At 37.6% G+C, this 26,947-nt stretch overlaps 1 protein-coding gene across 4 annotated transcripts; it reads left to right on the top strand.

The window, feature by feature from the left end:
- The first annotated feature begins 17,290 nt into the window (after window positions 1-17,290).
- On the top strand, window positions 17,291-22,975 carry LOC100262312 (cell division control protein 2 homolog). Of its 4 annotated transcripts, none has more exons than XM_010662936.3 (10): window positions 17,343-17,502; window positions 17,851-18,039; window positions 18,874-18,923; window positions 19,010-19,194; window positions 19,441-19,561; window positions 19,982-20,155; window positions 20,854-21,017; window positions 21,719-21,806; window positions 21,889-21,942; window positions 22,535-22,975. In XM_010662936.3, the coding sequence occupies exons 3-10, from the start codon at window positions 18,915-18,917 to the stop codon at window positions 22,622-22,624; spliced, it is 885 nt and encodes a 294-aa protein (XP_010661238.1). In that variant the 5' UTR covers window positions 17,343-17,502; window positions 17,851-18,039; window positions 18,874-18,914; the 3' UTR covers window positions 22,625-22,975. The 4 variants fall into 4 exon arrangements, with proteins under 4 accessions (XP_002266125.2, XP_010661238.1, XP_019081318.1 ...); XM_019225773.2 differs by lacking the exon at window positions 17,851-18,039 and adding an exon at window positions 17,616-17,829 and having other exon boundaries at window positions 17,382-17,502; XM_019225774.2 differs by lacking the exon at window positions 17,851-18,039 and adding an exon at window positions 17,663-17,829 and having other exon boundaries at window positions 17,386-17,502.
- Window positions 22,976-26,947: the final 3,972 nt, after the last annotated feature.

The following is a 26,947-nucleotide window of genomic DNA, read 5'->3' as shown; positions in this document are numbered from 1 at the left end:
AGAACATATAAATAAATTACTTAATATTAGTTTCTAGTTTCCAATGTCCAAACTCCTTATCATCCAACAACAATAACAACAAAACAGTCCCTCTTGGCCCTTTACATTAATGGTTAAAATTAACATTCTGATTATCAATGCCTTGTTTTCCAAAACTATAGCCATGCCGGTGGAGGATAGAGGGTTGCAGCCATCAATGGTGTATGAATGATCTGCAATCATAACCATTGGATTGGAAGACCATTTGGAAAAAAATCCTTTGATGCAATCTCCAACTCTTAGAATTGATTGTCGAAGGCTGACATTACCAGATCCATTGTTGTTGCCTGATGTACTCGCCTCCTCAACTGAAGATGATACTTCCTTCCTTTGACCTGCAAAAGATGTCCGGATAGGGGGTCCGGACACACCCTCTGATGCCTTTGTTAGTTTTGCTCTCTAACATCTTGACATTTTTTATGGGGCCCTTCTACTTAGGAATGATTACCTTCTCTGACTATGTGGGGGCCTTTTATAGTGCCAGGAGTATTGTCCCTGGGAATGGTGGGAATACTTTTTGGCTGTCATGATGGTGCTTAGACGGTGGCAGAGCCATCATTATCCTACAAGCAGCTGTCAGAGATTGCTGGAGGAATGATTTGTCGTCATCCTTGTCTTTTCGCTCTGTAGGCGGCATAGGGCAAGTCGTGGCAGGTCGCCTAAAGTGACCCAGGAAGGTCCTGTCAAGCATGCTTTTAGTAAAATGAATAATGATTGCCAGCGAAATGCGATCAAGACTCTTGTTTGAGACGCTAGCCACTGAGTTCGGACAAGACATCCTGACAGGAGAGGTGTGTATTGCATGCCAATCCCATGGTCGTCCGAATGGAGGGTTGGACGTGCCACATGTCCAAAGGAGGAGTGCTTTGTGAGGCCGCCACATGTACGCTTAGGGGTGGTCCCTACAATGCCCCCCTTTTAACCCGGCTATTTTACCCAAGCAGAAAAAAAATGGGTTAAAATGATGTCTTTAGCCCCGTCTTTTCTTTTTTGGGGGTCGCATGACACGTGGCGCCCAAGGAGGGGAGGCATTTATGGCGAGCCGCCGTCCTTAGGATGGTTACTAGGCGGCGTGTTATTTCAATCGCAGTGCGATTGGGTGCCTGGTTGTTTGGGGTCCCAAGGGGTTCCTCCTCATAAATAAGAAATCCACCCCCCACGGCTGCATTTTGTCTCTATTTCTCCCTCATCTGGTAGTGACTGAGCATTGCTTCCTAGGGTTTCCGTCAGCGGTGTTCCTCTCGCGATTTCACAACCGGTGCATCTAGGCGACTACGGCTCAGCTTTCCTTCTAGTTGCAAGCTTCTGCCAGGTATGCTCTTTGTTTCTATCCCTTCATCTTCTACTTCCTGTTTCTTCGATTTTCCTTGGCTTATTTGGTGTTTGTTTGTGATTGAGGGGTAGAGGTGATGTTTGGGGTTTTTCGATGGGTTAGGAAACTGCTTTACTGGTTTTCGCGGAAGGGGAATGCGTAGGTTTGTGTAGGGGTGTTTGGATTATTTTGTTGTTTTGAGGTTTTGTTGAGCCTACTGCAACTTTTGTTGCCCCCCTGTCGTCCCTGTAAATGGCTGAATCGCCTCTTGGGTAGGATTAGGAGTTCAAGTTGGGGAGGTTACTGACTTGAGCAGGTTAGTTATCTTAAGCCTTTTAGGGTGTTGTCCATAAGGTGGTGGAGCCGGGTAACTATCTTCTAACTGTCGGCATTGCACCCTATAGGTTCCGTCTTGGCCCCACGTTCCACCATGCCTGCGAAAAAAGATGTAGCTTCGTCCAACACAGCTGGACCAAGCGGGAAGGGTGGATCCCGCTGCCCCTATTCGGGGAAGCCCACTGAAGTACTGAATGAGCGGGAGTTTCGCGACCACTTCTGCCTTCCAAACAGCGTCTCCATTCAGCTAGTGGATGGGAACCCCATGTCCACAGAGAAAGTCGCGCACAACGCCATTTATTTCACCAATGAGCAGTTCAATGCGGGGCTCCGTTTTCCTCTTCCATCCCTTTTCAAAGAATTCCTCCATTACACTCAAATTCCTCCAGCCTATATCCATCCCAATATCATGCGAGTGTTGATGGGGTGCAGTATCCGGAATATGTTGTTCAACTTGGACCTCTTCCTGCTGGAGGTCCTCTTTGTTTACACCATCAAAAAAGGAAAAAATGACATCTGTAGCATGTTTACCCATATTCCGTCTTTTCAACTAGTGACCAACCTTCTTGATTCGAACAAAAGGGAAGCCAAAGGACACGTACTGGTCAGGGGACCATGGGCCGGTTTGTCGGAACACCCAGAAAGTGATTTTTGCTCCAATTATTCGTTGAAGCTTTCGGGTAGGGGTAGCTTTTAGTGTCCATTCCGTGTTGGATTTTGAGACTTGAGTTAATTTCATTAGATGACTAACTTCCTTTGTTCTGGCTAATGCAGGTTCACATAAGAGGGCCCGCTTGGTCGAGTGGGTGGAGAAAGCCTCATTTGACCGCCTAAACAAGTTGTTCGAGATTATTGCCATCGAGAAACACCACCAGATGCTCCTTTCTACCCAAAATCTATTAGCGGTTATCCGGGAACCTCAGTCATACGTCCTCAACATCCTCCCTAGGCGGCTACCAAAGGTTGTGGTTCTTGGAGAACACTTCGTGTTGAAGGACTTCCCATTTTACGAAAAGGCTCACGAGGTGTATGCAAAGGCGTGCCAAGAGCACCTTGATCAGCGAGAGGAGAAGAGATAGGAAGGAACGCTGAGGAAAACTCCTGGTGAGAAAGCGTCTGGTGAGAAAGGTCGCGGTTCATTGCCAACGATTTATCCCTAGGCTGCGAAGAAGAAAAAGAAGACCATTAAACAGGCACTCAAGATCGTGTCCCCAGCTCCTAATCTTTGGTCTTCTTCCTCAGATTCAGCATCCAACCGATCAGGCGACCCTGCCCAGGAGCCCGAGGATAATTCTAGCTCACTGCAGCTTGACACTGTCAATCCAGGGACTGGCCCTTCCTTCCCAACCCCAAGCGGAATTCATTGGCTTGAGAGTTGTAAACGAGCCGAAGGAAGAAAAAGACATAAACGATTTAAGAACCGGGTTTCTAGAGAGGCATCGCAAACGGTTGCACGAAGCTATTGACATCGTCCCTCCCCCAGCCAAGAGGGCTTGTCCAAAGAAAGTCTAGGAGGATCCGACGGGAAAGGCTTCTCCATCGACCATGCCCCAATTAAACAAAGCGAGTCCTAGCGCAACGGCAGTGACTCAACCGACATGACGGGGCCTAGCACAGTGGTTGTGGTCCAGCTAGACGCAGCTGCGCCCAGCAACGCCCCGACTGTAGAGGAGGTTCGCGGGTCCGGACGTCGTGGTCGATGAGGGGGGCCCGGAGGAAAAAAGTAGTCCAGCCCCTGCAGCTCCTCCAAGCTGGGAGGAATTGATGGAGATGAAGTGAGTGTCGTGCTTCACGGACGCCGAAGCTCCTTCCACAAAGATGTCCGACTTCTTCCCCCTCACTAAGCGGGTATCCATAAATATGGGTGGCAATCTTCCTGCCTTTGTTTCAGCCCGGCTCCCTTTTGGCACCCTCAAGTCCGCCATGTCTTGTATCCAGCATTTGTAGGAATGGACGGTGTCAGAGACTGCAAAAGTGGTAATCCCTTTTATCTTGACTTCTTATTCTTCTTTTTAGCAACGCATACTTCATCGTCTGGTGCTATCTTTGGTTGTTATTGCCTTTTCTAGGTTGTAGCTGGCATCCGCTACATGATGCGTACTCGTGCGCAGCTTTTCAAGCAACTGGAGGTGGTAGAGGCTATGCGGGCCTTCATCTCCCACCACTCGGGCGGCATTAAAGAAATGCGCTCGAAGTTAGAGATGGTGGAAGTTGACTTGGCTGAGGAGGAGAAGGGAGCTATCTGGGCTGAAGCAGATCAGCTGAAGGAGGAAAGGGAAGCCCTGGAGGCTAAGTATAAGAGAGCGGAGCAGTAGAACTCCCAGCTAAAGAAGGAGATGGATGAACTTCGGGCTAGTCTCGCGGCCCAAAAGAAAGAGACGGAGGAGCTGCAAGCGGGCTTGCTTGCCCAAAGAAAAGAAATAGAGGCCAGATTTGCCACTTAGAAGAAGGAGTTGGAGACGGAATATCAGAGGCAAGTGGATAAGATGTACTTCTTCGGCTACCGTTGTTGTATGAAGAAGAATGGTATTATGCACGATATTCCTGCCCTTCCTTCTAATGATGAAGATGCGATAACCGGAGGCCCTCCGCGATGAGATGTTTTTCCTTTATGTGTAGTTCTCCTTTATAGTTTTCTATTTTGCCGTACATGGTCCGGCCAACTTTGTTAAGACAATTTTTACACCCATTTATAAATGTTGCATTCCTTTGTTTTTTTCTCACCCTTTGCTTCTCTTTACTGATAATACTGCTTAAGGTTAGATACATTCCATGGATGGAGTAACGGGGTTCCGTCTAGCTTTAGTAAATGATAAGCCCCGCTTTCGCCTATTTAGAAGACAATGTAAGGGCTTTCCCAATTTGCTTGGAACTTCCCGGCTCCCTTTTCAACGATGTTTTCGAAAACTTTCTTGAGGACAAGTGTTCCGACCTTGAAGACTCGAGACCGCACTTTGTGGTTGTAATGAGCAGCCACTCTTTGCTGGTAAACGGCCATCCGGATGGACGCATTTTCTCTCACTTCATCCGCCCAGTCTAGGTTCCTTTTGAGCTCTAGGTTTTCATTCTTTTGACCTCGTATGGCAGTCCGGGTCGTGGGCAAACCTATTTCTGTGGGGATGACTACATCCATGCCATATGCAAGAGCGAAATGAGTGTTACCATTGGGTCGCCTGGGCATGGTCCGGTAGGCTCATAAGACGCTGGGCAATTCCTCCACCCACTTTCCTTTGGCTTGGTCCAATCTCTTTTTTAAGGCTGACAATAGGGTTTTGTTCGTTGCCTCTACCTGTCCATTGCTTTGGGGATAGCGTGGTGTGGAGTACAAATTTTGGATTTTAAGTTCTGAGCAGAAATTCCGAAAGGCGATGCTGTCAAACTGAGGACCGTTGTCGGCTATGATTGCTTGAGGGATTCTGAACCGGCAAATGATGTTCTTCCAAATGAATTTCATGACATCTTTGTCCTTGATGTTAACATATGCCTCTACTTCTACCCATTTACTGAAGTAATCCGTGGCGACGAGCAGGAATTTCTTCTAGGCAGCTGCAACGGGCAGAGGCCCCACTATGTCCATTCCCCATTGAGCGAATGGTCACGGGCTCGTTATTGGGTTCAACGTCTCAGATGGCACATGCGGGATGGGCGCATGTCTTTAGCATTTGTCACATTTTTTTACATAAGTTGTCGCGTCTTTCTTCATAGTGGGCCAATAGTACCCTTGTGAGTGGGCGCGATGCGCTAAAGACCGTCCCCTAGGGTGGTTGCTGCATACACCCTCGTGTAGCTCCGCCAACACATACTGGGCTTCTGAGTGGTCTAGACACCTGAGGTAGGGACCTGTAAAAGATCGTTTGTAAAGACACTCTCCGATCAAGGCGAAACGGGCAGCCTAAACCCGGATCTTATGCGCCTGCTTGGGTTCTTCAAGTAGAGCTCATGTCCGGAGGTATTCCTTTATAACATCTATCCACTCTTGGCTTTCTTCAATAGCATTGCAAACGGGCACTTTTGTGATGAAGGGATTAGCCTGCACATATATGGGCAATAATATGGCTTCTTTGATGGGAAGCGAGGCAATTATTCGTGCCAAGGCGTCAGCACGTACGTTGTCAGCCCAGGGGATTTTTTCGATAGTCTAGTCGCCCAACCGCTGCAGGGTGTCTCTTACTTTTGTTAGGTATCTCGTCATGCCCTCGTCCCTAGCTCCGTATTCCTCCTATATGTGTCTCACGACGAGTTGAGAATCGTTGTAGATTTTGAGCTTAGAGACGGATAGTGTGAGTGCGAGGTCCAATCCGAACAGAATGGTTTCGTACTTGGCTTCATTGTTCGATGCAGGAAATCCCAACCGGATGGCTTGCTCCAATTGTTTGCCAGTTGGAGATTATAACAGCAATCCCACTTCGGATCCTGACGACTAAGAGGCTCTGTCGACTCGTAAGGTCCACCACTCCGTCTTGTCCGATTCCCCGTCTCGAGTAGGCTGTTGGGGAGATTCTACCACAAAGTAAGCCATTACCTGCCCTTTCATGGATAGCTTCGATCGATATTCGATTTCATACTCACTCAACTCTATGGCCCATTAGAGCATTTTTTCGGACAGATCTGGCTTGTGCAGGATTCTACGGAGGGGCTGGTCGATAAGTATGACTATTGGGTGAGCTTGGAAGTATGGGCGGAGCTTCTGGGTGGCACTTCGTAAGGCTAAGGCAGTTTGCTCTATCTTTGAATACCTCGTCTCTGAATCGGCCATTGCTCTGCTGACATAATAAACAGGCTTCTGCTCCTTGTGTGTCGGGCAACAAACCAAAACAACGTTAACCGCCCAATCTGATACTGCTAAATACACGTACAACCGTTCTCCAGGTTGGGGGCTACTTAGGATGGGTGGTTGTGTGAGGTAATGTTTGATTTTCTTTAAAGTGCTTTGACAGTCATCTGTCCACCCAGTCGCGTCGGCTTTCCTTAACACCAGGAAGAAATATCATAATTTTTCAGTGAATCGGGCTATGAATCGTCCCAGTGCAACGAGTTTGCCAATGAGGTGCTGCAACTCCTTTTTGTTCCTGGGGGCGGGTGCCTCCATGACTACCTTAATTTGATCTGGGCTGACTTTTATTCCTCTTTGGGTGACCATGAATCTCAGGAATTTCCCTGCGCTTACGCCAAATGCGCATTTGGATGGGTTCAGTTTCATGTCGTATCTCCTTAGTAGGTGGAAAACTTCTTACAGGTGGTGCGTATGATCTTCTCTAGTTTTTCTTTTGACCACTATGTCGTCAATGTATACTTCCACTGTGCGACCAACCAAGGGTCTGAAGATCTTTGTCGTTAGTCTTTGATAGGTGGCGTCGGCGTTTTTGAGTCCAAATGGCATAACTTTGTAACAATAAAGTCCATGCGGCGTTATAAAGATAGTTTTTTCTTCGTCCGCAGGGGCCATAGGGATCTAATGGTATCTGGAGAAGGCATCTAGAAAGGAGAGCATCCCCTGCCCGACAGTGGAGTCCACAATTTGATCTATCCGCGGCAGGGGGAAGCTGTCTTTTGGGCATGCATTGTTGAGATTGGTGTAATCAACGCACACTCGCCACTTCCCTTCCTTTTTGGGGACCACCACCACATTTGCCAACCAATCCGGGTACTCAACTTCCCTGATGAATCCAACTTCCAATAACTTGTCCACCTCATCCCAAATAATCTTTTACCTGTCCGGATGAAATCGCCTAAGCTTTTGCCGGACAGTTCTTGATGAGGGCAAGATGTTAAGTTGGTGGGAAGCAACTGATGGATGGATTCTGGTCATATCGGAATGCACCCATGCAAAAACGTCTTGGTTTTTTCGAAGCACTTCCTCGATGCTCTGAGCTTCCCCGGGTGCCAAGATGGAACTAATATAGGTGAGATCATTGTTCTTCTCCAGGATTTGGACGATTCATAAGGGATCTGCCACCAAGGGATCTTTATCCGTCGGGTTCTATAACTGTTATTGGTCAGACACGTTTGCAGGCTCGAGGAGTGGCTATCGATCCTTGTTGGGCTCGGCCTCTTGTGCTATCTGATAGCACTGACGGGCTACTAACCGACTGCCATATAGATCAATCTATCCATCTTCAGTGAGGAAGCTCACCATCTGATGATATGTGGAAGGGATGGCTTTCATGTAATGCAACCAAGTGCGTCCCAAAATGGCGTTGAAGGAGGATAGATCTTCTACTACTGAAAATTATACGTTAAGGATGACTGGGCTTGCTTGAACCGGTAGCACAATGTCTCCAAGGGAGGTGGTTGCCGCTCCATTGAATCCTGACAGAATCCGCCCCAGGTTCTCTAGGCTGGAGGACTCAAGTCCTATTTTTTTTTATTACTGATGCCTGCAAGAGGTCGGCTAAGCTACTTGGGTCGACTAGGATTCATCTCACATCAAAGTCTCCAATTCCAAGAGATAGGATAAGGGCGTCGCGGTGTGGTTGCAATATTCGTGTGGGGTCTATTGGAGGGAAAATGATTGTCCCGTCTATTGGGTGGGCGCTCCCGCCAGTTAATCCAAGCCGAATGGAATTGATACATTCACATACCGACACTGCCCACAGTAGCCTTTGCCTCTTTCGTTTGGAGTCGTACTCCTCGTCCAGGGGTCCTCCATGGATGTAGTTGATTATGGCCCTAGGGGCGATTGGAGCCCTAGAGGTCCCAGAGGTTCGACTCTAGGAAGTCTCTCTTCCCCTGGCTTCTGAGCGGATGTACTACTTCAGGTGCCCCGCTTTTATGAGCCTTTCTACCAAGTAATAGAGACTCCGTAGTATGCCCATGCTCTTTATGATAAGCACACTTCTTGTTGTGATCTCTCTTGGTTGGGTCCACTTTGATGGGTCTGGAACACCTGAAGTCGGACAGCTCACAGATCATTGGAAGAAGCATCTCATATGACACGGTAAGGGGTGTAAGTGGTGGCAGCTTCGGGTGGCTTTGCTTGCCTTGTCTGGGGCGAGGCGGCCTCTACTGGTTTGGAGGTTTGGAACTCTCTTTCGCGTCATTTCTGGTCAGCTATCCGATAACCAGGATTTGTTGGGTGGCTGCGCGTACATCATCTTCCAACATTGAGTATTTGTTCGCGCGCCGGAACAAGTCGTCCATAGTCGTGGGAGGCTTTTTAGCGAGTGATTCAAAGAACGGCGTGCCTAGGCATATGCTTCGCTTGAAAATTTGGAGGACAGCATCCATGCTATAAGCTTCTACTTGCAATACAACCTGACCAAACCGTTTCACAAATTCCCTCAAGGACTCATTTTCCTGCATTTTTATGTTTTGCAGGGTGTTGATATTCTGTTTATGTCGTGCAGAACACAGGTATTGTCCCACAAAAGCTTCTGATAGATCCCGAAAGTTATCAACATAATTCATAGGGAGTCGATGAAACCACGAAAGAGTTTGGCCTTGTAGGCTGGCGGGGAATACCTTGCACAACAGCGCGTTATTCCCTATATCGAGAGTCATGAGTTGTCGGTAGTGCATGATATGATCAAACGGATCGTTAGACCCATCATACGTAGAAAATTTCGAAACGAGGAACCCTTTTGGGGGCTCGTAATTGATAATACACGAGCTAAAAGGCGTGGAGAGCATGTCATCCAACCGCCTACTGATGGAGCCTGGGAGGGGTTTATGTAACACCTAGTACTAATGAATTAAATAGGCAATAATGATTATTTTAGTACTTAACTTTAAGCTTGCTTAATTAGATGTTAAAACTAGTTTAGTGTTAATCATGTTTAATTATGAATTAAACTTTGATTAAGGTTAGGTGGGATTAGTTAATGATCTAAGCATGCTTATTAGGTTCTTAGGGACTGATTAGGGTTATGAAAACCTAAAGGACTAATGGGCAATTATGGGTTTTATTTTTGATAACTTGAAGGACTAAAGTGCAAAATTGGAAAATTGGAGTGAGTGGAATGCCACCTCCTACTTGGGTGGATTGGTGGCAGCCATGTGGGCTGCCACCTCGTGCTTGGGTGCATGGAGACCCCTTTATAAGGGGGCTGCAGCTCGTTTTGCACCATTTCACCTGCAGCAACTTGGGTTAGAGAGAGAATCTAGAGAGAGAAAGTGTAGATTTGAGGTAAGCAAGTTGTTTAATTTTGTAATTTTCGTTTATTTTGGTTCCTAATGGTATGTTGAAAAGAATTAACGGTAAAAATTGTGTAAAAGTTGAGTATAATTAGCTATAAACCCGTTTTAGTTAAAAATCACAATTAATTAAAGATTAAATTATTTTAAGTTAAGTATTTTATTAATGGTAAGATCAGCATAAATCGTTGTTTAATTTGGTTTGATTGAAAAATAGATTAGTAAACATGTGATGAATTGGGTTATTTGGACACTTGGGATTTGTTAATAGGTTAGGCTTTAAGAAAATCAAAAGAATTAGTGTTTGGTAATTAATTAGGGAAATTAATATGCATTGTAAATATTGTTTAATTCAATTCAAATTTGATTTGAAAACATGTAGGATATAGATTAGAGAATGTGAGAATTAAATATTTGCAACAATAAACTAAAACCTAAATTATGTTGTTTCATTTCAGTTCCTCGTAATAGGCAAAGATCGCCTACTTAGAAGAAACACAAAAAGGAAGTCGATGTAAGGTAGGGAATTTTATGCTATTCTATGGTGTATCTGATTTCTTTCCTTGAATTATTTGTTGGAATTTTATGTTATTTCTATGATTTCATAAAATCTTTTAAAGTGTCATTGCATCTCGGTTTATTGCATTGAAATGTTACCATGATGTTGGAACGTATATTGGTATGAAGATTCATGGTTTTGTGTTGTCGAAATGGTTTATGGTGTGATTGCATTGCAAGAAGGATATGGAATTATCACATATCATATTCAGAGAATTTATTGGTGGCGAAGTGTTTATGTGATGCTACAGGTCTTATCATTTGATATATTGTTTATGTGGGACCGTGGGTCCTTGGGTGAAAGTCCCTAAAGCCCTCGAGGAAGACACTCCGATGTGGGTGTATGGGGTTGGTCCTGCCCCTGGGTTTTAGTCCCTAAAGACACGGGGTTGGTCCTGCCCTTGGGTATGAGTCCCAAAAGACACGGGGTATGACTTGCCCTTGGTGATGTCCCAGAATAGTCATTATTATATTGATCGAGTTTCTTATGGAGCATTGTATCTGCCATGTAGATTGTTGGGAGTCAGCAATTTATCAGTTGTGAAAGGATGGATGGGGAGAAGCAATAAGGAAACCAACAAACACATGCATACATGTTTGACATGATTACATATTTGTTAATGGTTATGAAATGTTTATCATGCATGTTATTAAACGTTTAATTCAAGGTTTTTAAGGGTATACTTAGGATGGTTATAAACTTTCCTACTGAGTTGTGAACTCACCCTATCCCGTCCACCTCTAGATGCAGGTCAGAAGACCTATGCAGGAAATAATGCTTGAGCAATGCTTTACTGTGATTGGATGTTGTTTGCTCATATTGAAAGTCTTTTGAGGCCATGCCTTTTGTATCAAGACTAAACCTTTTGTTGGAATGATGTAATGTATATATTTGTCAGATACACTTGTAGTATGGGCTACCCGTAGTAAACAATGGGGTTTGGTATATGTAAATTAATGTTGTACAAGTTTCTTTTGTGAAACAAAACATATTTTGTTAATTTAATAGTCACAATGTTTAATACAGGATGTACTCTTTATAACAGGTTTTCCATATCCTCTTTTTGAACAAATTCAAGTAGGAACTCAACATTTAAATTTTTGAGAGCACTTATACTGTATTTGAGTATCAATTCTTTAGTTGAAGAATAAATAATAATAATCATAAGAAGAAAAAAAAATTGGGGTGTGACAATTTACTTGACGAATTCCCTCCAATTTGTCGTACTGCTTGATGTGGGGGATTGCCCCAAGTGGTGGGTGCGACTGGGGGGTTGGGATAAGTCTCCCAGGTCGCGGCCGTAGGTGGCCTCTCCTTACCAGGTGCTTGTGGTCCTAGCCTCGCACGCATTGCGTCCGACAACTAGGGTCTTTTGTCACATTGTCTCTTTAATGAGACACGAGTGGAGTTTGAGCTTTCATCCTGTGGAGCATGATATGTAGGTAAGGGTCGTTCATTAAGTCGCTCATTACGCATATCAGGGGCAACCTCGGTGGCTCCAAGATACGCTACCCCTTGGTTATGCCTAGGGTCTGCCCTTTGACCTCTCGATCGCTAGTCATGAGGAGGACCCGAGGACAAAACCTAGATCTGTAGCAAATCGTTTTCTTCTCTAAGCCTCCTTGTTTCTTAGATCAGGGCTTGCATTTTCCGTTCACTTTCCAACTGTCATCTTTCCATGGTTTCGCGACAGGCAAAATAGCCATCATCTCCCATGGTTGATGAATGGATTTTGGAAGGTGTGGACATCTTTGCCAATGCTAGTTCCCACAGACGGCGCCAATGTTGAGGGCTGACGTTACCATATCCGCTCTTGTTGCCTAATGTACTCGCCTCCTCAACTGAAGATGATACTTCCTTCCTTTGACTTGCAAAATATGTCCGGATAGGGGGTTCGGACACACCCTCCGATGCCTATGTTAGCTTTCCTCTCTAACATCTTGACATTTTTTATGGGGCCCTTCTCCTTAGGAATGCTTACCTTCTCTGACTGTGTGGGGGCCTTTTATAGTGCCAGGAGCATTGTCCCTTGGAATGGTGGGAAGACTTTTTGGCTATCATGATGGTGCTTAGAGGGTGGCAGAACCATCATTATCTTGTAGGCGGTTGTCAGAGATTGCTGAAGGGATGATTTGCCGTCATCCTTGTCTTTTCGCTCTGCAAGCGGCGTAGGATAGGTCGTGGCAGGTCACCTAAAGTAACCTAGGAATGTCCTGTCGAGCATGCTTTTGGTAAAATGAATAATGATTGTCCGCAAAACGCGATCAAGACTCTTGTTTGAGACGCTAGCCACTGAGTCTGGACAAGACATCCGGACAGGGGAGGTGTGTATCGCATGCTAGTCCCATGGTCGTCCGGATGGAGGGTTGGATGTGCCACGTGTCCAAAGGATGAGTGCTTTGTGAGGCCGCCACGTGTATGCTTAGGGGTGGTCCCTACATTGATTAGTAAAGAGACTGATTTTGTTATGGTGAAGCAATTTCATTTTCTTTTTTAATTTTGGTGAGAGAAATTTTATTTTATTTTTTCATTTTCACTTATTTTATTTTATTTATTTATCTTGTTTTTGTTTCTATTCTTTTATTTATTATTTATTATTTTGTTTTTAATTTTGATTTTTTATTTTTAATTTGTAGTTCACAACCCACATGTGTTGTGTATGTTACAAAAGCCTAATAAAGTTTCTTGGATATGCTGGTACAGGAATCTTTAATTTATGGGTTGGATATATTTTGGACAATTGGGCAAGGACATTAAAGGAATTGTTTAATTCAAGAATGGGTATTTTACCACTCTACTTATTAATGGACTATGAGGGGGGTAGGCGAACGAGAACTGATTGAAAACCCGAACCACTTGATTGACTAACCCCTTCACACTCAATTCATTAGAGTCGAAGATGGATGGAACCAATCAAAAGTACAAATCACGCAAGTGAAGCCTGGAAATGGACCGCAGTGCAATGACTAGGACTCGTGTCAGAGGAGTTTTGAGCGTGAGCTACCACTCATGCAACAATAGGGACCCGCAACTCTCGAACGGGCCACCAACGGCCCGAATTACTATAGCAAACCCTTTCTTTACTCAATGGAAGAAAAATGTAGATAAACATGTTGTACTTTTAAAAGTAGTATAAATTGAATAGAACTTTTTGTTCATTTCCAAATAATAGAGTTTGTGGGGGTGACATGATGATTAAAAAATGAGTGAGGCAGGATGGATAATGTTTATTAATTAGCTATTATTAATTCTCTTAATGGATCTACTCATAAGTGGTACTACTATAATTTCCTAGAAATAATTGAAACATTATTTAATGTTCTTTTTGTACATTTATTGTATCAACTCATTATTTCTATTTATGCATATACAAACATAATAACTTTTGGTAGCCAAAATGAATATAATCCATATCTTTTAACTAAAAAGTTCTAATATTGTTTATTTGAGGAAATGCCTTTTGAAATCATCATTCTTATTTGGGTAATTCTCATTAAGTAGATGAAAAAAAACTCATGTGCAAAGCACATGGCCATTACACCTAATATGGACACGAGTTTATTTAATACTATAATCTTACTCTCCCTAAATCATGAGGTTTTCCATTCTTTTTTTTTTCTTTTTTCTTTTTACCAAAATTTTTAACAAAAATGGTTACTTGAAAGTTGAGCATAAGTTGGGTTTATTAGAGAGGAGTATTTTTGTGATTTACTCTTTTTTTTTAAATTAAAAAAAAAAATAGTTGTCATCCACAATATCAAGCATCATGTTATAACTTTTGAAAAATAAATTTTTATTTAAACTACATTTGGTTCTCGGAAAATGGGAGGAGGATGGGAGGAAAAGAAGATGAGGAAAAGTAAAAGGAAAGAAAAAATAGATTTAAATTAATAAATTATTTCATATGTCACTTCATACTCATTTAACTTATTTTTCATTTTCTATATAAAGATTAAAGAATTTTAAAATATATAAATTTTTAACTAATTTTAATTATATTTGATTTTCTTTTATAATTTTTTTTATATTAAAACCAAGTATGAGAAAAATATTTTCCTTATTTTTTTTCTTTCCTTATTACTTTTCGGGAACCAAATATAGCATTAACATTTATTCCTATATTGGTTCTAGGAAAGTGAATGATTTTTTTTTTGGTTTTGGTTGGTTATTGAAAGAAAAAACTAAGAGGGAAAAAAGAACAAAGAAAAAGATAAAAGAAGAAATTCTAATAAAATTTTCCTTTATTAGTTATTAGTGAAATGTTGTGAGAGAAAAAAAAAAAACACCTAAGGAGTCTAGGTTTTCCACATATTAATTGTTTTTAAGAAAAATATAAATGAAAATTTAGCTTCTTTTATATTCTTAACATTTTTTATCACTTTACACTAAATGATTTGTAACCTTAAAATTATTTTTCTTAACGGTTGAGACCTTTTTCTAATCACTTCACACCAATTGACCATCACTTTAAATTAAAGAAAGTGATTTTGTTATTTTTCGATAATAAGGAAAAAGGTAAATATATATATATATATATATATATATATATATATATATATAATTATATATAATTTTCCTTCCCATTTTTTCTTTGATGTTGTATTTGGTTTTGGTTCTTATAAATTTTGAGGGAAAATGTTAAATAAAGAAAATAGAATGGAAAAAAGAGAAGAAAAGAAAATATAAAAGAAAATAAAAAAATATATTTAAAATTAATAAATTAGTCTTTTATGATGTTCAAATTCATTTTATTTATTTTTCTTTCTTTATATAAAATTAAATAATTTAAAAATATATAAGTTCCTAATAATTTTAAGTATATTTGATTTCCTTTCATAATTTTTTTATAATAAATCAATCATAAGAAATAATTTTTTTGTTCACTTTTTTTTCTTTTTTTAGAATTTTCTTGAAATCAAACATAACATATGTTTCCTTTTGGAAATACCTAAATGGAAGGTTCTAATGGCCTTTTGTCATGTGGATGCCGATACAAATTATGCGTAGGCATGCTATAATCTAATTAGACTTAGATGATGTTTGGTAAAATTTAATACTTATTATTTAAATATTTGAGTTGACTTTACGTTAAATTGTTCTTAAGTTGTTAATTCAAGAAAATAAAATAAAATAAAAATAAAAATAAATTCAAAGTCAATAATTTTTTTATACGTTCATTTCTATTTTCTTTTCCTCACATTTTTCTTTAATTTTTATGGGAACCAAACATAACCTATATTTCACCATATTTTGTTTTTCTTGACATTTTAGTTTTTAATAAACTTTGAAGGGTTGAGTAGCATTTGTTTCATCATATTATCTCCATACTAGTTAAAAGTTCATTTTAAATTCAATAAAAGCTTCGATTATTTTGTTTAAGTAACTTATATATTAAAAAAGAGCTTAATAGGAAGATACGAAAATATTGTATCTTGTGAAAGTTTAATTTTTAACTTATTTAAAAATTATTTTTTATTTAATATAATATTTAAAATATCAATGTTGCTAATTGAAAATTATAACTTTGACCTCATATTCAGCTTCCAACTAAAACTAAAAGCATAAAATCATTCCAAACAAGCCTTGAGTGTAGTTTTTGTAAAGTATTTTGAATTTTTTAATTAGTTTTTTTTGAGAATTTAGAAGTTTTGTTTTAAAATCAATAATTATGACTAAAAAGAAAATTAAAATATGAAAGTTGAAAAAATAGCTCTCATTGTAGTCATAGAAAACTCTATTTTGGTAATAAATGTTCTTGTTATGAAATCATACTGACAACGATATTTGAGCAAAAAGAAATCTTCATAGGAAAAGATCCAAAAAAATTTCTCATTATATGAAAACAAAATTATAACATTTCTCTCGATTGAGAGAAACGAACATAAAAATTTACAAGAAAATGAAAACATTTTTTGAGATGAATGGTATATGGCATGGAGACCTCCATTTATACTATAAGAAAACTTTTCTTTTTGTCTTCTTTTGATGTGAAATGACTTTAACCTTAACGGATTGTTATTTCTTGTTTTATTTAATTTTTATATTAGAATATTATTCTTTAAAAGATTATAAATTGATTTCAAGTAAAGTAGAAAACATAAAGTGCCTTTATTTGAATACAAAAAGTATATAAAACCATTATTTATTCATCCAAGCCAATCCAATTTAACTCTAGAGTTTTTCCACATTCAATGGTTTATTGATTTTTTTTTTATACCCACCCCTATGGCTATATTTGGTTTCAGAAAAGTATTAAAAAGAAATTAAAAATATATATTTTTTTTATAAAAAAATATAAAAAAATCAAATATAATTAAAATTAGTTAAAAATTTATATATTTTTAATTATTTAATTTTTATATTAATAAATTAAAATAAATAAATTGAATTTGAAGTAAAGAATAAAAAGAATTTATTAACTTTAATTCTTTTTTTTTCTTTTTTTTTTTCCTTATATTTTCTTTTAAATTTTCGGGAATCAAACATAGCCCTATGTGAATCCATTTTAATAGAAAGTAATATTGTTTTAGCAAGATTCTTAGGTATAACATCGTGATAATTTATTTAAATATGAAATTAAAAAAAATCATAAAAACAATGTTATGTTACTTCCTTCTAAGTCTTTCTTTTTCAGATAAAAAAAATCAAGAAGTCAATTCAGACATAGAAGTAAGAACAACTCTCTAGGTATTGGAAACTAATGCAAAAAAAATTGGTTAAGACTTGATGAAAATTTCATAAAATCAGCATTCTCTATAAATTCAGGATCAATTTTCAAACAAAAGCTAAATAATTTTTTTAATAAAACATTTTACCAATCCAGTCCAAAAAACAAAAAGTTAAAAAGAGGAAAAAAAAAAAAGAAAAAAGAAAAAGAGGGTGACCAGCAAACAAAGCCTTGCTGTAGGAGAAAGAAATAAGGCAAGAATATAGGTGGGAAAAGATGCAGGGGCATTTTGGTCATTTAGTAGAAAGCGAACTGAACAAAAGTCTTTTCGTCATCCTCAATTTCTCATAGCCAACTAGAAACCCTAATCCCCTCTCTCTCTCTCGTTCACGCTCGAACTCCGCCACTTCGTCGGACGGCCACAGCAGCTCCGGAGGTCAGATCCAACGGACAAAGGTACTCCTCCGCTTCTCTCTACTTATCTTCTTTTCTACATTTCCAGTTCTTTGTTTTTTTTTTTTCTAGGCTAAAATCTTTTATCCTGGCAACCTAATTAAATGATTTCTCAGAATTAAAACATCATCGTTTTAGTTTCACTGTGCATTGCGAGATGCAGCAATGCCGATCGGCGAAAATGGTCTGGTGGTGAATCCTGTACCTTTACTAAAACGGCGCCGTTTTCGCCAGACTTACATTAGCTTTTGACTGGTTCTCGGTTTTCCGACTCTCTTTCTGATTCCGTGGATTCAAAACGGCGCCGTTTTACATTGCCTCTGATGCTAGGTTTGCTCAATTGCTTTTCAGGGAATAAATTGCCCTTAGTTTTCTGTAGAAGTACACTGCATGCCATTCAATGTGCCGGAGAGCAAATCGAACAGGAGAATCGGCTTGGGCGAATGAATCATTTCTATCTATCTGATTTGAAAATGATCATCATTTTTCTAAAAATTACATTGAGTGCCACTGACTGTTGAAAATTGGAGCAGTTAGTAGGTGATTATATTGGTTTATTGGGTAAATTTGTGTGATTCACTGGATAATTTCAGTGGTTTAGTGAGTAGAGTCTGAGTATTCTAGCGGGTAATTAGAGTGCTTTATTGGGTAAATTCGAGTTCTGCATTGGGTGATTCGAATTGGTGTATTGGGTAAATTTGAGTGTTTTAGTACATAATTTTGGGTGGAATATTATTAAATCTGTGTGGTGTAGTGGGTTATCCGAATTTATTGGGTAGATTTAAGTGATTTTTCATAAATTGGATTGATATGGGGGGTAAACCCAAGTGATGAAGTGGGTAGTTTCAGTGATTTATTAGCAAATCTGAGCGATTTAGTGGGAAAAAATTGTAGTTGTGTGGTTAATAATTCAGGCTGTTTCTTGGGTCAATTAGAATAGTAGGGTGGATAAATGATAAATCTAATCTTGTTAGCATTTTTTTTTCTTCATTCAGAGTGTGTATTCAGATAATTGAAAAATCATGGTGTAATGAAAAGTGACTGCATTTTTTTCTCCTTTTTTTTTTTCTATATATATGATGAGTTGCATGGATGCCTTTTTATGACTGATTTTGTGAAGTAGCTTGGTCAATTTCGTGAATTAAATAGAACTTATCATTTCTTATGCATAATTTGTTCTTGTTTTGTTGTGGTCATTCTTCTTTTAAGGTTTAATTGGGTGCTTGGTTTTTTGGATTTTGTTTGGTTATTGTTGTATGATATTTTGGCATTTCTCATTTAATGCTTTTTTTATGTTTGATTATTTTCTGATTTGATTTCTGCATCTTTTGCACCAATTCTAAATGGGTTGTTGCCTTATTATCTCTCTTCCAGGGTTTAGAACTGCTCATTGAGCAGTGAGCTGTTTGACCCGAATGGACCAGGTAAATTGATTTCTCAACATTACTTACAATCCTGTGGTATATCATTGACGTTCTTCTTAAGTTACTTATGCTTGTGAATGTACCAGTATGAAAAAGTTGAGAAGATTGGTGAAGGAACCTATGGTGTGGTTTATAAGGCTCGTGATCGTGTGACTAATGAGACTATAGCCTTGAAGAAGATCCGCTTGGAGCAGGAAGATGAAGGAGTACCAAGCACTGCTATCAGAGAGATTTCCCTCTTGAAAGAGATGCAACATGGTAACATTGTCAGGTAGGTCACAGTGGGAGTATTGTGTGTGTATGTATGGCTTTTTTTTTTGTTTCCTTTTTTGTCCTTTTGGTGATGCCTTCATCTCCTGGTGTACTTAGATATCTCTTTCTCTGGGGCTTATTTATGATGCTTATTTTACTTATCTAAATAATTTGTGTCCATGTTTTTTTTTTATTTCTCCTTAAGTTTTCTTGTTCAATTTATCAACTGTTTATGATAAAATATTTGATTTCTGTTGTCTGACAGGCTACAGGATGTAGTGCACAGTGAGAAGCGGTTATATCTAGTTTTTGAGTATCTGGACTTGGATCTGAAGAAGCACATGGATTCATCTCCGGATTTTGCCAAAGATTTACGTCTGATAAAGGTGACTCTGCAATCTTCTGACTTTTGAAGGTTCCTGCATTATATATTTTGGGACTATTTTTCTTGTTTTAATATGAATGATTAAGACTTTAATTATCCTCTATTTGTAGACTTGATTTAGTGTTTGTGCATGATTTTGTTGCTGGCAGAATCTTGTAGGGCATTTCATAGTAATCCTCAAATTCTAAGTAATTCGAGCTATTCTATCAACAAATAATTGTTGTTTTGTATCTAGTTGGGCTAGAATTGGCACCACTAGGCATGTCTATCATTTATTTTAGTGATTTTTTTTTTCTTTTCCTTTTTTGAGAAGATGTGCAATTTTTGATGTCTATATTTTAAATTATTTTCATATTTATTTCTGGGCATATGCTTGGAGATAATGGTGCGATGGGGCTTCTGACACTTGAGTCCTTTGCAGATGTTCCTGCATCAGATTCTCCGTGGTATTGCTTATTGTCATTCTCATAGGGTTCTTCATCGAGATTTGAAGCCCCAGAACTTACTCATAGATCGTCGTACCAATGCATTAAAGCTGGCAGACTTTGGATTGGCAAGAGCATTTGGTATTCCTGTTAGGACATTTACACATGAGGTATCAATGTGCAATCCGTGTGACCTCTTCCACATGATTTTTCCTCTTTACTTGGTATTTGCATCTTTAATAATATTTGATTATCATATCAATTTTTTGCAATCTTGTTCCAGGGTTTCTTTGTTTAAAGTTGAAGTTTTGAAATTACTATCATTTCTATATCTCTCATACAAAAAATAAAAGCAATAAAAAGTTACAAATAACCAGACAGTTGATGAAGAAAAGGATGCTATTATGTGACTTTTCTGTAATTGAACAGATTCAGGTTGTTTCTTTTCTCACAACCAACTACAAAGAGCTCAAACTGGATGAAAACATGCTGGGTTTTCTTATAGGAAAAGGGTTAATTGTCATAGACTGATTTTTGTAAGCAATGACATTGAGGTGGGAGATGCAGTTATTTGAGAAGTAAAAAGATGAAACTTGCTCTTTCAGGTTATGTCAAATTGTAATTGGATAGTTCTAAAGGAACATAAAAATCTTTGCAAAAGCTTTTGTTAATTCTTATGAGGATGGAATTCACAGTTTTTTTAGGATTTTATTTTATTTTTACGTTTAAAAATGACAAGAACAATAACCAATATGTTGTACTTTCTTATACCTCCACAGATCACATATGAGGAATTTGTTTGGTGAACCTTTTGATACCATCTCTCATTATTATGTCTGGGTTCATAAACATTGGTGGTTCTCCCCAGGTGGTGACCCTGTGGTACAGAGCACCCGAAATACTGCTTGGATCACGCCACTATTCTACTCCTGTTGATGTGTGGTCTGTGGGCTGTATATTTGCTGAGATGGTGAACCAGCGACCATTGTTTCCTGGGGACTCGGAGATTGATGAATTGTTCAAGATCTTCAGGTGTTAACCATGTTGTACTTTTTTTTTTCTTTCTATAGCCTCTTGATTAGAAGTTGAAAAGCCATGCTCTTTATAAATTTTCAGTAGACTTTGAAGTTTGAATACTAGCAATTCTTTTAAAAGTTAACTGAACTCGCTCTCATTGTCTATAATATGAAAAAGATGAAGTAAATAATTAATGTGGTAAAAATGGTTCAATCATGCATGTGAATGATTATTCCAACTGTGCCATGTCATGTAAATATGCTTCCAGTTTTTCTCTGATCTAGCGCTCTGTTATGCATGTAAAATTCATTTTGTTACGATTTAATAATACTTTGTTTTGTATGTAGAAGTTTTGGTTAATGCATTTATCAGTAATAAGAGGGTATCATGTCCAATGATGTCCAGAAAGTTGATTGCTTAAAAGCAAGAAGTTTTGAGCATGAAGATATCCTTTGCAACCTTGTTCTGCCATGTTTGACATGTTCTAGAGCTTAGATGTAGAACCCATTTAATTTTGATGATTAGTTATTATGGTTCAAAATGTTGCTTGTGTTCTTGGGGATGTCAAATATGTATGCTTAAATTTTATATTCTGGTGGAAAAATGTATCAGTTGTAATTTTGGAAGTTTGAGAATTTGGAATTATTGCACATATTTGGTTTCAGACTCGCATGAAGATCTATGATTTCCTATTCACCTATGTTTTTTCTATTAAGGGTATTGGGCACACCAAATGAGGATACATGGCCAGGAGTGACTTCTTTGCCTGATTTTAAGTCTGCCTTTCCTAAGTGGCCTCCTAAGGTAAATGGGTTTTGCATGTGCATCTATCTCATGATTTTTCATATTGTTGAAAGATTCATATTGTGCTTCCTCTACTTTGCAGGATCTTGCAACTGTTGTCCCAAATCTCGAATCAGCTGGCATTGATCTCCTTTCTGTAAGTTCAGTTAGAAATTATCTGTGACTCCTGAACTCTGTTGGTCAGAAGTTGCTAACTGCAATGATTCATGCACTGTAGGAGAAAAAAAAAATATGGTGTGTCCAAAACATCTAAGATGCCTATTTTGGACCTGAAGTGCCTTTGAACTTACCTTTTGTGACATTGATGGAAAAATGTTGAATTTCCTTGTCTGATGGAAAACAGTATTGGGTGTTACTGTAAAGAGCATCCTTGTGGTTCTCTGCTAACCTTTGAGAAAGTACCCGGATTATGACTTCACCCTGCTTGTTCATAGAATCATCTCCACAGAAAATTAGCTCCATTTCCAGTTGACTACAATGGTGATCAGATGAATCCAGGCCTCTTGAATACATTTCTGAAGTGGATGGTCTAACATCATAAAGCTTTTCTTTAAAAAATGAAGTTAAAACCAGTTAGGCTTTTGAACATCTAGCAAGCTTACAGTCATTAGCCTTTCAGCACTTTATATCACAAATATGTGGATCTTAATAGGCATATAATTTTAAGAACTAGTGCAGCAGTTTTGTTTATACCATCCGCTTATACAAATTTGTATGTTATTTTCCAGAAAATGCTGTGCCTGGATCCCAGCAGAAGAATAACTGCCAGGAGTGCTCTTGAGCATGAGTACTTCAAAGATATTGGGTTTGTGCCCTGATTGCATGTGTATCCATCTTGTATGGCTGTCTATATCGATGTGTAGCATTCTATGTTTTGATTGTGTGAGAAAAGTGTTGCACTGCAATCGTTCTTTTTCTTTCTATTATTCCCCATGAACTAAATTGAAATTTACATTGAACCGTTTCTTGGCATAGTCTGCCTGGGAATTTGTCTAGGGTGTTGTTATTGTTTCATTATCCTTTTCCATGTCTCAAGAGCTATACATAAGTGGCATTTTTTTCCCTTCTAAATTTGCTTGTAACTGAACTATTCTGCTCCCTGAAAAACATACCAAATGAAGAAACTTGGGTTTGCCTTTTATATATGTAGAGAGATAAGTTGTAATGAATTTTACTGTCTTTCTTCTGCCTCTCTGCTGGTTTTTAAGGATGGAGGGTTGAGTCATGAATGGTGGAAGCAGTGGATCAAACTCTTTACTTGGAGGTAGGGTTGTGTAGTGATGTAGAGGCTGTGGTGTGTTTGATGTTTTGTACGTGTAGCTGAAAAAGTAAGTTATACATTAGCTGAACATTGAGACTCTGTTTGGCTCACTGTAAATTTGGGGGGTTTTTTTTTTATAACTTTTGCAGCAATTTTAAAAAATAATTATTAAAAAATGGTAGTTAGAAAAATATTGATAGATCTACGACAGTTTTGGCCACGTGGAAGGTGTCTTTTGAAGAGAGACTTTCACAGTTTTCAAAATCATGATACACATTTAAAAGAATTTAAGTTAAAGGTGTATCTTCAAGAGACATCTTCTACCATTCCAAAAAATTGGATTTATACTAAATGTGTCTTTTGAAAAGACACCTTTCACAATTCCATAAAATCTAATATGCATTAAAGATGTCTCTTGAAGAGACAGTTTCTATTGTTCCAAAAAATTTTAATTTATACAAAAGGTGTTACTTGAAGAGATACTTTCCACAATTTCACAAATTCCAATATATACTAAAGGTGTCTCTTGAAGAGATACCTTCTACAATTTCAGCCATTTGGATTTATATTAAAGGTGTCTCTTGAAAAGACACTTTTCACAATTACACAAAATCCAATATGTATTAAAAATTATGGAAATGGTTTTAAAGCCAAAGATGTCTCTAGAAGAGATATCTTTAGCATAAATTTGGAATTTTCTATTGTGTATGGAAATTGTGGAAAATGTCTCTTGAAGAGACACTTTCAATATCAACCCATTTTAAAAAAAAAAATTATGGAAGGTGTCTCTTCAAGAGATACCTTCAGTATAATTTCGTTTTTTAGGAATTGTGGAAGGTGTCTCTTTAAAATTCGTTCCATAATTTTTAAAAAATTAGGTTTATACTGAAAGTGTCTCTTCAAGAGACACTTTCCACAATTTTCTATACCAACAGTGAAAAATTTTAAATTTATGCTGAAGGTGTCTCTTAAAGAGACACTTTCCACAAAAGAAAGAAAAAAGAAATCTCTCTCTTAATTAGTATTACCTTTTATACAACCAAATGTTTAAAGTTTATCACATCTATCCATTATAATCAATATTTTGACATTCAATCCAAAACCAATTAAAACAAGTAAACCAAATATCAGTTAAGTCAGCACCTTTCCAAAATAGTAACAATACTATTTTGTGTAAAATAAGTCTAAAATAGATAGAATACTACAAAACTTACGTTAATAAAAAGTTAGTTAATCCAAAATATAATAAGTATAAATATACATCTTGAGTATTTGTCCAAAATAATGATATGCAAAATACTAACAATATCCAAAATACAAGTCATATGTAATAACATTCTCAATGTGTATTGCACGAAAGAGCCTTCCTCTTTCGTTGTGGACGTCCAAGATATGCATGCTTCACTATTGGCTCTACGGGGCTAACATGTACCCCTCTATGAGCTCGAGACCACGTCTCCTACCACGTCCTCGACCATGTCCTCGACCACGATAATTATTTTGTCCTTATTGATCATCATTTGCTATATGAACTAACTCCTCATCAACCAATGTAGCATCTATTGATTGTGGTGATGATGCAACAAATGGTACTACAGGTGGGGTGGATGGCACCTCCATAGGTGTAATAGGAGTGGCGAGCTAAATGATGCATCTCTAAGAACAAATAAAAGATATATATGATTGAATCAAATTAAATTTATTTTAATTTATCAAATTCAATTTAATGTATTAATTTAATACAAGATAAACTATTTAATTTTATTAACAAATAAAAAGATAGTATATCCATTTTTATATATGATAAATGATTTGAATATTAATTAAAAATTAAAAATTAATTAAATTTAAATATCGCTAATTAAATATAATAATAATAATTGTTTAATTAAAATGATCCAATACTTCATTATGTCCCAAGCCAAATCTAACCCATATTTGATTGGGTTAGTTTCATTGTTTTCCTAAGCCCAACCCAAATTACCCCGTCCATAATCTCCAAAATCTCGTTGGATTTGGTTCCAAGTTGCAACCCAGTGAAGAATCCCATTTTGCCCCATGAAATTGAATTTGCCACCGCTGGTAGCATTTCCTTTGCTACATTGGCAACAAGCTTCACCTAAGTGAAGAATCCCATTTTACCCTCATGAAAAATGCCCTATTTTCCTCTACCACTCCCAATCCTCGTAGGTACTAATCTAATCATATTATTTTTTATTTTTTTTGCAACCTCCGTTTGATTCCCAAGAAAATCCATCCCCCATTCGATTTTTGGAAAAATTTATCCTCGTTTGATTTTCTCGAAAATCCATGCAAAACCCCTAAGGAAAAAAAAAAAAAATGCTATTATTTATTTATTTTTTTGCTCCCTGTGCTTTCTGGATCTATTCTAGGGGTCTCTTTGCTTTTGTGCCATTGGATTTAAATTTCATAAACCCTAAATCCACGATTTTTGAGCTAGGCTGAAAAACACAACATTTCCCAGCAAATCATAATCAGATTACCAAATAGCATCTTATGTTTTTTTATATATATAAAAAAATTGGACAGGTTTTGTATCCTGTGCGCGGGCTGCACTGGTAGGAAATATCGGGAAATTTCCCGAAAATTACCGAAATTTCCTTTGACCGATAATTGGTGACGAATATTGTGTCGGAGACAGCCGATAAAAAAATGGAAACAAAATTTTTAACTTTCCCTCACTTTCTTGGCAACCAAATAGAATCACAACAAGCCGAACCACAAAAAAATAAAAACTTTATCCATAATTTTTAGTCTACTCAGTTTCATTGTAAAAAAAAAAAAAAAAAACTTTTTTTTTTTTTTTCAACTTTCCCACACTTTTTTCGGTGACCAAACACAACCACACCACCAAATATAACCACCAAACTTATAGAAAACACCCGGGGGCAATGGTGTCTCGGATTTGCACTTCACTTCTTTCCTATTGGTGTTGATGTAAGGATCTCCACTCCATGATTAGTGTGCGGGAAAATGGGTTTTCGAAGAGAGGACAAAATGAGTTTTGAGGCAGAGAAGAAAACGGGTTGTAGGGGAAATGGGTTTGCACTTCTTTTCAAATATAAAATACTATTTTTTTCCACTCTCATCCTACGTGTTAAAAAGTGCTGTAGAATTGGAATTATTTTCCAATCTACAGCGTTTTAAAAATTACTTTCCCCAATAGCCATACATTTATAAAAAATCCGTAAATTTAAGTAAAAGGAAAACTGGGAGGAAGTGAAGAATATGATACATAACTCTTTTTTGAGGAAGTAAAGAAAGAAAAATATAAAAGGTTTGCGTAACTCTTCTATTTAAAAAAATTAAAGTCCATTAATTATTTTTATATGTTTAACTCTTGCTTAAAAATTAAATAATTGAAAATAATAAAGTTTTTAATAGGTTTTAGTTATGTTTGATTTTTTTAAAATTTTATAAGGTAAAAAAAAGTTTTTTTTTTCTTTTTTTTTTGGAAAAGTGGGTTTTGACTCATTAATTTTAAAAACTAAAAAAAAAAATTTAATTTTTATAAATTAGTATTATTTTCATCCATTAAAAATGTTTTCATATTTTTTAATTTTTTTTATAATTTAAATAATTATTTCCTTGAAAGGACCTTTTTACTTGTAATGTTAATTAATAACATCAATCAATAAGTTTTTTTTTTATTTAATCATGGTAACTAACTTGAGATTAATAAAATAAGAAATTTTAAAATTTTAAAATATAATTAAAGCTTAAAAAATCCTTTAAAACTAAAAATATAAAACTAAATTATTAACTTTCACTTGGTTAAAACACTAGTAAAAAATATGGATATCGAGAAAGAGTTAGAAATACATCTAGGAGTAAATATTCTATTTTTTCATTTATAAGT

This window comes from Vitis vinifera, chromosome 15 (genome assembly GCF_030704535.1).
Source record: "Vitis vinifera cultivar Pinot Noir 40024 chromosome 15, ASM3070453v1".
NCBI lineage: Eukaryota > Viridiplantae > Streptophyta > Magnoliopsida > Vitales > Vitaceae > Vitis > Vitis vinifera.
The sequence above is the reverse complement of the archived record's forward strand: the minus strand, read 5'-3'. Positions and strand labels throughout refer to the sequence as shown.